Source organism: Palaemon carinicauda, chromosome 7, assembly GCF_036898095.1.
Source record: "Palaemon carinicauda isolate YSFRI2023 chromosome 7, ASM3689809v2, whole genome shotgun sequence".
Classification (NCBI taxonomy): domain Eukaryota; kingdom Metazoa; phylum Arthropoda; class Malacostraca; order Decapoda; family Palaemonidae; genus Palaemon; species Palaemon carinicauda.
Genome location: NC_090731.1, coordinates 120,428,775 through 120,444,498, shown reverse-complemented (window position 1 = coordinate 120,444,498; position 15,724 = coordinate 120,428,775). Strand labels below are relative to the sequence as shown.

At 31.1% G+C, this 15,724-nt stretch overlaps 1 protein-coding gene across 1 annotated transcript in view; it reads right to left on the bottom strand.

The window, feature by feature from the left end:
* Positions 1 to 15,724, bottom strand: part of LOC137643628 (uncharacterized) — a 233,985-nt gene that overhangs the window by 161,175 nt on the left and 57,086 nt on the right. The window contains 1 exon segment of the mRNA XM_068376348.1: positions 3,549 to 3,782. Coding sequence (XP_068232449.1) covers positions 3,549 to 3,732 — 184 coding nt within the window. The 5' untranslated portion in view covers positions 3,733 to 3,782.

Genomic DNA, 15,724 nt, shown 5'->3' with positions numbered 1-15,724 from the left:
GAAAAATAGACCAGTGAGGAAAGGAAATAAAAAAATAAACAAACTATAAGAGAAGGAATGGATAATTAACATAAAATATTTTAAAAGTACTATCTAAACTATGAATAGAGATTTTTTCAGCCTGTTCAACATAAAACATTCGCTGCAAGTCTGAACATCTGAAGTTCCAATGATTCAACTTCCTGATTAGGAAGATAAATTCCACAATCTGGTCATAGCTGGAATATAACAATTAGAGTACTGTGTAGTATTTAGCCTTGTGGTGGATAGGGTATGAATGTTAGAATAATATGCATACCCAGTATTACGGGCAGGCTGGTACTGTCTTAAAAGATCTCAATGCAAAGGAGTGTCAGAATTATGAACAATCTTAAGCAGCTTGTATAACGAACTAATTAAACGACGATGCCAAAGATTAATATCTAGATCAAGAATAAAAAATTTAATTGACCCTAAGTTCTTGTCCAAAAAATCAAGAGGAATTCAGCAGATGAAGACCAGACATGAAAACAATACTTGAAATTAGGCAGACTGACCACTTGCACAAAGGAATCCATCAGATTCACTTTGCTGATAATAGCACGACAAAGAAAATTCATCTCCGATGATATGTTATATCAATATAAATATCTTCCATTCGTCTTAATAGCAAAATTGATCATGTGCTGGTATCCTTTATTGGACTTAGTGTTTTCATTTGCTTAAGCAATTTAAAGGTACAGTGAAAGAACGTACGGTCAACTGAGGGGCACGAGAAACCTCTAAAAGTGAATCGGACGAAAAATAATCCTTACCTAGTATCATTTATTTATAATGGTATTGGAGTTTTTAAGCCTTGTTCAAGGGAAGGTGAAGCTGAAAAGTATTTTTTTCCAATCTGATAATACTGAGTAAGTAGAAATTTTCGTTGCCTTTTGATGTATCTCAGGAGGTTCATCAAGGGATTTAAAGAAACTGCCTGCGCTTTAAATATGTTTAGGAAGTAGAAAGCTTTCAAACAGAAGGGAGAGGAAAATGAAGCTTTCATAAAGCCAAGGGAATTCCTACCTCGCAATGAATTGTTGGTTTGTCCCACGGTTTACAGTTAGATTATTTACTGTTTATTGTTACTGTTCTTGAAATAATATATTTTTCCTTGTTTCCTTTCCTGACTGGGCTACTTTCCCTGATGGAGCCCCTGGGCTTAGAGCATCCTGATTTTCCAACTAGGGTTGTAGCTTAGCAATTGATAATAATAATAAAAAAGAGAAAGATCACTTTGTTTGAGGTCAGAAGCACTGAGATTATTCAAAAAGAAAAATAGCAATATTCATGGATGCCTTGTGCAAAGTGTGGCCTTGAGAGAGCGTTTTTATTCATTTAGTTTCCGATTGATGTACAAAAATTATCATAGGTACTTTTAGAGATCTCTAGGTGTAGAGAGACAATATCATGACACTTCTGATGTGTAGAAAATATTCCAAAGTTTAATCTTATTTGTTTGAACACATTTGAGTCGCACTAATTAAGTTGGGGGTGTATTGTGGGTCAAAAAGAAGTAAGGAAAACAATATAAAAAATAAGGCAAATTAATAGAGATTTAACTACAGAAAACTGAGAAACCGGAGAAACTGTAATAGCGTTGCTGGGAGACTAATGGGGATTTTCTTAAAAGGCGAGAGAGAGAGAGAGAGAGAGAGAGAGAGAGAGAGAGAGAGAGAGAGAGAGAGAGAGAGAGAGAGAGAGAGAGGAAAGTTTTAGGTGGCTTCGCAATGAAGAGTGGGAATACAACCCACATACAGAGAGGTGGTCAGACTTATTAGGATATGTGTCGGAAGTACCACAGAAGTAGGCTATGCATTTGAAATAATTGTGTTATTCATTTGTGACATTGAAAGAAAAGTAAGGTGAAAAAGTGACCATGGATGTACATCTGAATTAAACAAGTAAAATCATGCTTATCGGAAGATGGTGCAGACTTTCTGAATGCCACAGGATTTATCTTTCTTTAAAAATGAAATGTTACATTGCTTTTTCATAGTAAGATCAGGTGGATACAGAACACAATTTATTTTCCTCCTTTACTAGTAAAACAAGATATACACCTTGAGTGAAAACAATACCAGTATAGTTGTAGTATTGTAGTATCTGCTTCATGTCTAGTACAGTGGTAACGTGTTCGCCTAGCATTCGTATGGCAGCAGATCGATCCCCATCTGGGACCGTGAGTTTAAGCAGTTTACTGGGGAGGCCACCTCTGTGGTTGGGCACCACAGTAGGGGTTTAGGCTTGCCCGGCTGACGTTCTGGTGGGTATATATTCTGATAAAACTGGAATTGAAACCAGACACCTTTACCTTTACCTTTCCCTTTATTTGTATGTCGCAGTGATTATGAGTAAGGGAGTGAGTTGCTACCTCATTACACATTCTGACACAATATCATATAGTTTTAGTTCTTACATCTAGTATTCTGTAGAGCACTTTATTTGTCCATTTAGATTACACCAATCGTGATTACGAAAATTTAAGTGAATTTATACGCCATGACTTTTAAAAAAGGGTAATATTACATAGACTTATTTAATTACATACATTTTAGAACAAAAGGATGAATATATTAGTGAATGCACACATTAAACTTTTTTTGGTAGATCAAAAAACGTGTTGTTTTTTATTATTTAGTAAAAGGTTTTTACTTTTTTACTCCCTTTTTTTAATTGTCCATCGTATATGTGTCCTTGTATTTATATGCTTATAAAAGTATGCATATGTATCTTCATGTTTGTATACATATACATTATTGCTTTAAGCTTTATGTATGTATCAATTCTAAGATTTGATAAACTAACTAAAAAATAAAGTAAGTAGTCTTATAATATCTAAGTGTCTTTCTACTTTTGGACTGTTTAGTATTTCATGAAATGCTTTTTTTTTTTTTTTTACTATTACTATTCGCGCTGATTCTACAAATTATGCGCGATTCCTCTGAAGGTGTGAACCAAGATGGAATAACATATGTTATTCCGTCTTGGTGTGAACATTATAATTGCACTAGAGATCTTGGGTTTATTATACTTTTACTTTGGCATTAACTGTGCTTTAGGTGGTTATATCATGTGTATATATATATATATATATATATATATATATATATATATATATATATATATATATACTACAACAGACTAGTTTTTCTAAACTTTTTATTTACTCCGTAGTGAAAAAAATGTACGGACCTAACTATCGAAATAATATTCACTAAATATGCGACACTTCAGTGAACTATCATTGTAGTATTTGCTTCATTCATTACTTTGGCGAAGAATAAATTTTCTTAAACTTCCCTTAAATATCTGACCCAACGAGGGGATGAATACGTAACCCAGTGCTAACGCTTTTGCTTCAGCACATTGCCCTTTCTAAGAAAGCTTCATCAAATACTTCATGCAACACAGACCTCACCGGACATCGAAATGCAACTTTATAATAGTTTTCAACATCTTACCTCACTAATTTTCTAGGTGCGTCCATGAATCACTGAGATACACTAAAAAAAAATTCTACTCACCTACATCTAACCCCGGAATCTCGGCCACCACATTGGGTCGAATGGAGGCAGTGGCAACGGAAGTCCAGCCGAAGAGTAAGAGGGTGATCATGCTGCCGATTCCAAAGCTCCCTTTGTTGCGTCGAAAGCACCAAATGTCCAGACTAGAGCTGAAAGAAGGGGAAGATTTCGTCTTCGATTCCATCCTTCTGAGACTGCTCGATTCGTTCGGATGCTTCTTCTTAATGCGAGATCCTTGAAAAAATGAGAGAGATAGATATGAAGTGTGTTCAAAGATGTGATATTGTTGATTCATATCTATTTAGAGATTAAATTACTTCTAATACTTCATTTCATGAACTATAGTAGATTTTAGGTGGATATTCATATTTTTCTATCTTAGGATACGTCAATTTACTCCCTCGTAGGTTTTACATAGTAAAAAATAGATATTACAAAACTTTGATTCAATTACATAGACCCACAACATTTTTGTTGCCCTAATATACTACTGAATAACATGGCTAAAAAAAATCCTAAGTTGGACTATGAAAAAAAAAAAATATATATATATATATATATATATATATATATATATATATATATATATATATATATATATATGTATATATATATATATATATATATATATATATATATATATATATATATATATATATATATAACCTTATATTTTCTTAAATGGGAAAGTAAACTGTGTCAGTATATGGGAAAATACCAAATGTTCATGACTTTCTATAAAGCAAACGTGTAATATTTCAAACATTTTCTATTTCTACTTCTCCGGCATCTTTCCCATAATGATAACCAATACTACATGACTTTTTTACAGAATCGCCAATAAGTGTTGCATAACTGTATTAGGCCAAAAAGATAAAAAAGAGATAGGAGCAAATATCGACTGGCCATAATATCAGCATCACTAAAATAGCCAGCAGGGAAAAAGACGCGTATCGTAAATAATTATAATCCAAATTCCAGTGGGCTCATTTCCCCGCCTTGAGGCACTCCTCCCATCTCCCTGAGTATTATTAGCCAGAGGACACGCAGTTTTCTCTCCTTATATTTCTCATTTGAACTCGAGCGGCAGTCATACAGCCGTAGTTTAGAGTTGGAAAACGTCCTTTGGAATGACTCATCTAAGCATGAGATGGGTCCTAGACGGCGCAGGATATCCTATCATAAACATTTTGCCTTTCGATTTATTACCATTAGGGATGTTCGTTTTATATGATGGACTCATATTCCAAATATCCATAGGAATGACTTAGATGAAAAGACGCATTTAAACGGTTAATGTTTTTGAGCCGGTTAGTGGACATACAAGCACACAGATATAGGGATGGCGAGAAAGGTGAAGGATTTATACATAATACTATCTATATATATATATATATATATATATATATATATATATATATATATATATATATATATGTATGTATACAGATATGTATATATACAAGTATTTATGTATATATATATATATATATATATATATATATATATATATATATATATGAACGTGTATATCAGCTTAACTATATAGTTCAAGCCTACAGGAACATACATATTTACACACACACACACACATACCCACACACACACACACACACACATATATATATATATATATATATATATATATATATATATATATATATATATATATATATATATATATATATATATATTAAATGTGTATGTTCCTTCAGACATGACTATATAGTTCAGTTGATAAAAACACTCCTGAACAAACAAAATTGTGATAGAGGCTAACTCTACACAGAACGTTAAGCCATTATATTTGTTTCTCGCTTCCACGATTAATTCGTAATTCTTCACTGGAAAATTTCATTCCAAATGAATACCTCCACCAGTCATATAATTTCTGAACATAATCATATAATCATAATCCTATTATTTGCATATGTTCATATCTTATTTATTATAGATAATATATATATATATATATATATATATATATATATATATATATATATATATATATATATATATATATATATGTGTGTGTGTGTGTGTGTGTGTGTGTATATACATATATACAGAATATATATATATATATATATATATATATATATATATATATATATATATATATATATATATATATATATATATATATATTTATATATATATATATATATATATATATATATATATATATATATATAATTGATTTTAGTAAGATATGAGTCTATGCAAATGATATGATTAAGAGCTTTTGTGTTTAAATCTGACTTCTTGAGTTACTCATTTGTATATATATATATATATATATATATATATATATATATATATATATATATATATATATGTATATATATATATATATATATATATATATATATATATATATATATATATATACACATAGTTTATACTGTATGCATATATACCTAAAAAATTTATATATGTACATGCAGTATATATATATATATATATATATATATATATATATATATATATATATCTATATATATGTATATATATATATATATATATATATATATATATATATATATATATATATATATATATATATATATATACTCTATGTGTGTGCGTGTGATTTTGACTGAAACACAACCGCGGTGTTCCATCTTTGCGCAACGAATTGATACTCTTTTAACAGTTAATTTTCAATCATACGACAAGGAAATAATACATTCCCATCAACTCATTTTCAGATGTCGTAATGAAGCATGTAATTACAGCCCCCCCCCCCTCCCCCCAATGAGCCTTGCCTCTACCTCAGCTTCTTATTTCAAAGGTATTTCTTCACGCACGATCTGATTATTTACTCGACTAATGACTGCGGTAATTACTTGGGCAATTTACGGCCTTTGTCCTGTGCCGGGACGGTCCAGCAAACACCGGTTGCTTATAAGCTGTTGTGTTTCGTAACCTTTGAAGTCGGTCGCTTAAGTGGATGATCTCATAAGATATTCATTAAAATGGGTTTGCCTGACTCTGCTTTCGCGGTAGAGGGTCTCGGGGCCTTTTGTTTGCTTAGTCTTCTCGTTGCAAATTGAATGACTAAAAGTCTTTCTTTTGTTTTTCTTTTTTCTTTGTGACTCAGAAAGAATAAAGAAAAATATATTTGCATATCCACTCTACTTACTTTTGATTATTTGTTCAGTTGTATAGATCGATAGATATACAGCTGTATTAATCATTAATTCCAAACATAATAAATTCTAAATATATAGAGAAGCCATTGTGGTAGAATGCATCATTTATAAGGGTTACTGGTAGATGTAATTACATTACATCTACTAAAGGTTTTCCTTTGAAAGACCCCCGATTATGTATATGATCCCCTAGAGGAGTTTCATTGAAAACTTGTTACAGAAATTCAAATTGAATATCGTAATTAACTCAAATCTCCCAGGAAATTAAAGTGTCTGCGTAGAAAATATTCTTTTAAGAAGTCAAGAAAATAAGTAGAATTTACAGCTTTTATTGATAAACAGTAATAGGGGTATTTTCTGGGGAGGTTCCAGAAATAAAATATATATCTTTGTAAATCATAAACATAAACCTTCAATGAGCATATTACTTCTAGATCATGACGAAGTCTTTCACGTGATGTATCTTGTGAAGGTTTCAAATCCACAAATAACATACAGTATATTTTCGAATCACTTTCCTATTTTACTCATGATAACTGAGAGACAATTGGTGCTTCAGACAGTTTAAAAGGGTTACAGGTTTGAAGGTATCTCATGAATGGCAGAGGCAAGGCATAATGACATTTCCTTAGCAAGCAGGAGAATGTCCTAGAGACTGACTATATATAAATATAAATATATATATATATATATATATATATATATATATATATATATATATATATATATATATATATATATATATATATATATATATGCATATGATCACCGCCCAAGCCTCCTCTCCATCCAAGCTAGGACAAGGGAGGGTCAGCCAATGGCTGCTGATGACTCAGCAGGTAGACCTGTAGGATCCACCAAACCACTCAATCCTTAGCGTACAAGGATATTAAGGTTGCAGCTACTAAAGGAACTAACAAGTTTGAGCGGGACTCGAACCCCAGTCTGCCGATCACCAGTCAGGGACGTTTACTTTTACCGGATATGAATCGTATTTTCATGCAATAAGTGGTTTCATTTCACTAGCACTAAGACTTCCAGCCCTCTTTGTTATTCATTAATATTATCATTTATGGCAACCTTCTTGATACGAACATAAAACAAAACATTATGTCTCCGTGTGTTTTAAGTGCCCTAATACACGACATTTTACACCATATAAAGAGGTATTGCTCTACAAGAATAAAAAGAATATGGAAGTATGGGTGTCACGAAAACAGGTCGTTACCCTTAATTGACAACAATTCTCATTATTCAAGAAAATGGGAATGAAAATACAAAGCTAATGAGAGTTTGTTCGAATGTCCTTTTCGTGTGAATGGCTGATTAACTTTGCTTGGAACAACGGAGTTTAGTGATATCAAAGTAAAGTAAAAATTGTTAGTATTTGTTAAGACAAATACAAATATTCATTGATAATGTGAATAATATCTGAAAAGCTGTAAAGCTATCTGACAGTATAAAAGAAAACACGAACGATTTGCAATGAAGCATCACTTGATACGGAAAGAAACCGCTTCTAAAAGCACTAGTATTTTCAAAGAAGCTAATAAAAACAGTTATTATTTCTAATAACAATAAATTTCAAAGATCATTAAGTTATGTCATAGTTGAGATAAATACGCATGATAATTTTTATGAATTCAGGAAGTACTAAAGGAATCCCGATAAATGTTAACATTATCACACCAAACAACAGTCAGTGATTTAAACAGATATGAATTTTACATTGGATCCTAACCAGCTATGCAAAAATAAAACCTCATCACGATCTATTTTAAAGTCGCCCTTCATTTAGGAAAAAAAAAGTATAAAGCACAATAGAATTCTTTTCCTTTTATGAAGTTATTAAGCAGACCTAAGGTTTACTCGCTCTCAAAAACGACATTCTTCTGACCCGCATTAGCATTTTAATCAAGGAGAACATTCAAACGGAACAGAAATAGATTTCGTGAGGAGCAGAATCCTCAGCATTTCGACCATAGGAACACGAAGGGGCGGGAAGAATGTCGCTGATGAGAAGGGGAACAGGACAAGGGTCTGAATGGATTCCTTTGACCTGCCACTGAAATTATGCATAAGGGTAAATTAAGCGCCGTGAAAATCTATATTGTATGTCAAAAAGGATAACTGGGTTCCTTTCCTAAAGAATGGAACTAATTCCGACAACCGCAGGCATTGGCCAGCATTCATAAAATAACCCTACTTCCCATACACACTGGCAAACATATATACCCTTACAGGTGTAGGCAATACACATGCGCGCGCGCTTGCAAAGGCTAGCACCTGAAAACTTAAAGAAGCTAAGAAAGTACGAGGATTCCTGTAGGGAACATATTGAATCTACTGAGGTAAATACCTTAAATAAGAATTACATGTTATACATATATGTATATATGAATATATATATATGTATATATATATATATATATATATATATATATATATATATATATATATATATATATATATATATATATATATATGTGTGTGTGTGTGTGTGTGTGTGTGTGAGTATATATATATATATATATATATATATATATATATATATATATATATATATATATATATATATATGTGTGTGTGTGTGTGTGTGTGTGTGTATATGTATATATATGTATATATATGTATATATATGTTTATATATATAATATATATGAATATATACATATATATGATTATATATATATATATATATATATATATATATATATATATATATATATATATATATATATATATATACATATATACGTAAACCTAACAGGAATAATCGTAAAGCAATAGTGAGAGTACTGTGCATCTTAAAGATGTCGGAGAAACTAAATCATTCAGGATTCTCTCAGTATTTTCCCTATTACCTTATAGTTTAATGCAAATATGTTATTATTATTATTATTATTATTATTATTATTATTATTATTATTATTATTATTATTATTATTATTATTATTATCATTACTAGCCAAGCTACACCCTAGTTGGAAAAGCAAGATGCTATAAGCCCAAGAGCTCCAATAGGGAAAATAGCCCAGTGAGGAAAGGAAATAAGGAAATAAATAAATGATGAGAAAAAATTAACAAGAAATTATTCTAAAACTCAGTAACAACGTCAAAATAGATATGTCCTATATAAACTATTAACAACGTCAAAAACAGATATGACATATATAAACTATAAAAAGACTCATATCAGCATGGCTTGTGGACAATGTATAATTATCTTGTTCTTTAACGTTCGTAATGGAATTGATTATTTTGATTAACTGAAGCACGACTTCATGTTATTGAAAACCAAATATTTTGGGCATTTCTATTTGCAAAAATAGTTTTAATTCTATTAATTTGCTGCATACCTTTGTAGGTTAAGCATATATTATTATTATTATTATTATTATCATTATTATTATTATTATTATTATTATTATTTGCCAAGCTACATACCTAGTTGGAAAAGCAGGATGCTATAAGCCCAGGAACTCCAACAGGGAAAATTGCTCAGTGAGGAAAGGAAACAAGGAAAAATAGAAAATTTTATGAACAATAACATTAAAACAAATATTTCCTAAATAAACTATAAAAACTTTAATAAAACAGGAGGAAGAGGAATTAGATAAATTAGTGTGCCCGAGTGTACCCTCAAGCAAGAGAACTCTAACCCAAGACAGTGGGAGGCCATGGTACAAAGACTATGGCACTACCCAAGACTAGACAACAATGGTTTGATTTTGGAGTGTCCTTCTCCTAGAAGATCTGTTTGCCATAGCTATAGAGTCTCTCCTACCCTTACCAAGGGGAATGTGGCCACTGAATAATCTAGTATTTTAAGTACCTCATTTCCTATCCGTTCCTAAATGTTCCGCATTTAGTAACAGATAATATTTCTTACTACCATGTGCGTGGAAGTTGACAATTCATCTCGAAAATCGATTTAGATAAATTCGAGTAAATCTATTTTAGTTAGCGTTCGGTTGGCGTCCTTGGAGACTTGATGGTTTGTTCACATCAAAATTGTCTCTCAAGGTATATGTTGCAGTCATTATATCAACTGTGTATTTCAGGAAAAAGAAAGCTTCCAAATAGCACTCCGAAAACGAAATTTTACCTGGAGTTTGATAGCTCTGCTAATTCAGTTATCTGTTACATTTACAATAAACTCGATGAGTTATAAAATTTACTGATCTCAATAGCATATTCAAATCTTAACCCGGGAAATGTAGTCTTTGGGGTAAAAAAAAAAGTGTTCCAATGTTTATCTTTTTTTCTTAGGTCTTAAACCGGCATTTTTTTTAGCGGTTACCACCTAGCTGCCCCTCCATTCGGCTTACTATGAAAAAAATTATAACTCATAAACGTATCAGTGTCCATAATTCTTTCTGATAGCCACAAGAAACGTAAATATGTTTAAAGAAACCCTGCAATTCTTACACTTTGCAAAAAAAAAAGGAAAAAAAATTATCTACAACAAAGGTAAAAGTTTTTGGTTTCAGTTCCAGTATTATCCAAAGAGATGCGCACCGGAGCGTCCACCGGGCAAGCCCAACACCCCACTGTGGTACCCACCACAGCAGTATCCCTCCCAATAAACAGCATAAACTCATGGTCCCGGTCTGGGATCGATCTGCTGCTAGGTGAACGCGTCAGTGTTGTACTAGCTAGGAGGCATATTAGAGTGAACTTGTTTAGAGAAGGATACGTAAAACAGTTTGTAGAATTACCAGGAATGTGTTATACAAATATCCTGGTTTCATGCTCAATACATTATCGCTCAAAAAGGGGTTTTGATGAAAGAAAAAAATTGGGGGGCGGGTACTGAACCTACTGACAATCAGAGATGGTTCGACTTCTGGGGGCGGTTACCTCAACTCAGTTTCTTCTTAGTTGGTCAAAAATGGGTAATACATTTTTTAAATATAGACCTGTATAGTGCGTATATATATATATATATATATATATATATATATATATATATATATATATATATATATATATATATATATATATATATCAAAATATATATATATAGATAGATAGATATATCAAAAAAAAAAAAAATATATATATATATATATATATATATATATATATATATATATATATATATATATATGAATATATATATATATATATATATATATATATATATATATATATATATATATATATATATATATATATATATATATATATACATATATATATACATATATATATATATATATATGTGTGTGTGTGTGTATGTATGTATAAATAAAACTACGTAAGAAATTAAGAATCCACTTTTATGATACAAGCACACACAAAACCAAGTACATAGGCCTATATCAATTTAGCTAAAGATGACAACAAATAATTGACCATTAAATAAGAGGTTTCAAAGATTTATTTTTGAGTTTATAGAGGAGCATTCTGAAGTAGTTCAGAAAACTATCAGCACAGCTGTAAATGTTGCATTAACAGCTCATCAACAACACGACTTATGTCATTATCCGTCAAATGTTTTCAAATTATCTTTAAGTGCACCACCTTTAGCCTATACAAGTGAGAGTTAATTTAACAGGCTGAACCTATTATAAAGGTTTCCATCATCTAGTGCTGCTAGTTGGTGAAAGTTATCTAATTGATGGTTTAGATCTTCAAAAAAGGTTGCTGGTGAATGGAAAGTAATGAAAACAAGAATAAAACATTTAAAACTGGGCTCCTTTTATCAAGATTGTATAGAAATTTTTTTCACTGTAATATATCCTCAAATTATTTAATAATTGCACTATAATTAATATTTTGTGTGCGTGGTTTTTTTTTTTCTTCCAACTTGCCATATCTCTCTTCTTTTACTTATCAATAAACTATAATCTTTATTTCTTTGCATTAGACACTACTCTCTCGGGAAAAAATATTGTTAAATAAAAGATGAAAAACAACTATAACAAATTTGGTTTCTATATATAACATTACCCTACCCCACCCCCTCAATCAGATGGTCCTCAAGCCAGCCCTGCCGACAATATTATTATTATTATTATTATTATTATTATTATTATTATTATTATTATTATTATTATTATTATTATTATTACTTTTTAAGCTACAACCCTAGTTGGAAAAGCAGGATGCTATAAGCCCAGGGGCCCAAACAGGCAAAATAGCCCAGTAAAGAAGGGAAACAAGGAAAAATAAAATATTTCTAGAACAGTGACATTAAAATAAATGCTTTCTATATAAATCATAAAAAAACTCCAACAAAACCAGAGGAAGAGAAGTAAGATAGATTGCCTGGCTATTGTGGCCAAGCACGGACTCTTGCAATTCTGCATCCCGTAGAAATGGGGTGGGTAAAGGAATGATAAAAGCGGGCTGTAGGACTCTAGGAAAAGAAGGATCAGGTCATAGTTATGTGATGTGTAATAAGGTATTATGTACATGATTTGCATCGAGATCCTCAAATGAAAGTTGTGCATTTAAATAAGCTCTTTGCATCCAGGTACACAGCACTAAGTGTATATGAGGGTATATTTTCTTTATGCAAACCACGCAGACACCTAAGAAAACTTTTGGAACGAAAACCTTGCTAAGTATTTTCTAAATTAAATGAACCAACTAAAGAAATTAATTGAGATGTTAAAACTCATAAATTCAAAATTGTCATATCTTAAAGCCCAGGATTACTCATTACCACTAACCAGACACAAAATTTCACCCAAAACAGTAGGAGAGAGAGAGAGAGAGAGAGAGAGAGAGAGAGAGAGAGAGAGAGAGAGAGAGAGAGAGAGAGAGAGAGAGAGAGAGAGAGAGAGAAGATCCTCTCCTAGTAGCTGGAATTTTGTTAATAGATTTGGTGGTAGCCACATTGTTCTTCCTAAACTACAATGTGCAGTTCTGAAGATACAAAAGAAATGCTATTTCCTTACGATTTATTATCCACACTTAACTACAATGATGTAATTTATGAAAAAAAAAATTGAAGCCAAATAAATGAAAAATAAGAAATTTAATTGTATATTGCCAGATTCTGAGCTAATTTTGGTTTACCTTGCTAATAAAATACCATAAGAGAATTTTATTTCAGCAAAGACTAAAAGAATAAAAACACTTTTAATGCAATGTCTAATACCTGGAGAGTAGGGTAATTCTTCATGTAAACATTGTTATCCCGAATAAGACGCAGCATCCACTACTGTTTGCCGGATTTCTACTTGGCTTTGTCAAGCTTCCTTTGCTAACTACGTAACACTCAGGGGAGCGTCGGAGTCAGAGAGAGAAGCTTAGGAAATCCCTGTGAAATTGCTACAAAGGGGAGCTACAGGGGAATGTTGGAGTGTTTACACACAACAACTCCCTTCTAAGTGTTTGCTCAGGAAGCCCCATTCAAGAGGGGTTCGCCATTAATTTTTCTATTGCATGAAAAAGGGTGACTTTTCGATTGATCTGTGACTGAAATGTCAGTGTTTTTTGTTTAGCTTTCAACAGATCCTTTGATATTTGCATTATTTTGCGGTGATTTTCATTATTTTCACCATCATCATTGAAACTATCATTCTTGTTGTTATCAATATTTCTATCGTTATCATTATTGAAGTGGGTGTTGTTTTTGTTGTTGTTGTTGTTGCTTTTTTTTTTTTTGTTAATGTTGCTTTTGTTATTGTTGTTGTTGTTTTACAGCTTTCCACGGAGTTTAATGTTCCTGTTAGATTACTTCTTCCTCACATTCATTTAAGGAAACATTTAAACGACCTAATTGATTAATTTTCCAAATGCATCTGCGACGATTAAACAGAGTAAGTAAAAGATTTAAAGCTAATATAAAAAGAAACACCATCACCAAAGGATCAGCAAACGTACGCACGTGAATTTCCCATCCGCTCAACTACTAATCAAGAGATATAACGAACCGTAAGGTTATTGCCGGCAATTCAGAAATTAAGACCACGTACTGAAAAATGACACCCACCTAACAATAAATTCCTTCCCAAAGCGAGGCCTGGCTATTAGAAAAAGCGAAACGAAACACGCTATTTAGCAGCTGAAGGTCTACCATTATCCAGTAATTAAACTGTACAGGAGGTAACTGCAATGCATTAATCTTACAACGTTTTGGGGTACGCCTGAGATATATGGCTTTTTGGCCGCTTACAGCGCTAAATTCTTTGGACAAATATATAAGTGCAGTACGCTCCCTCTCTCTCTCTCTCTCTCTCTCTCTCTCTCTCTCTCTCTCTCTCTCCTCTCTCTCTCTCTGTGTGTGTGTGTGTGTGTGTGTGCGTCTGATCGCGAGCGCGTATATGGGGAATATGTGACGGACAGGATTCATGCGTTCTCTCTCTCTCTCTCTCTCTCTCTCTCTCTCTCTCTCTCTCTCTCTCTCTCTCTCTCTCCTCTCTCTCTCTCTCTCTCTATATATATATATATATATATATATATATATATATATATATATATATATATATATATATATATATATATATATATATATATATGTATATATATATATATATATATATATATATATATATATATATATATATATACATATATATATATATATATATGCGTGTGTGTATGTTCGTATATATGCATATGTATATGTGTATATATGTGTATATATGTGTGTGTATTTATCTAAATATGTGTTTGTTTCCATATATATATATATATATATATATATATATATATATATATATATATGTATATATATATATATATATATATATATATATATATATATATATATATACATATATATATATGTATATATACATATATATATATATATACATATGTATATATATATATATATATATATATATATATATATATATATATATATATATATATATATATATATATATATATATTTATATGGGCATATATATCGCCAACTAGGAAACAAACAAATACATTCGTTGTTGATCACAAAAGAATTATGTATATGTATATATATATATATATATATATATATATATATATATATATATATATATATATATATACATATATATATATATACATATATATATATAT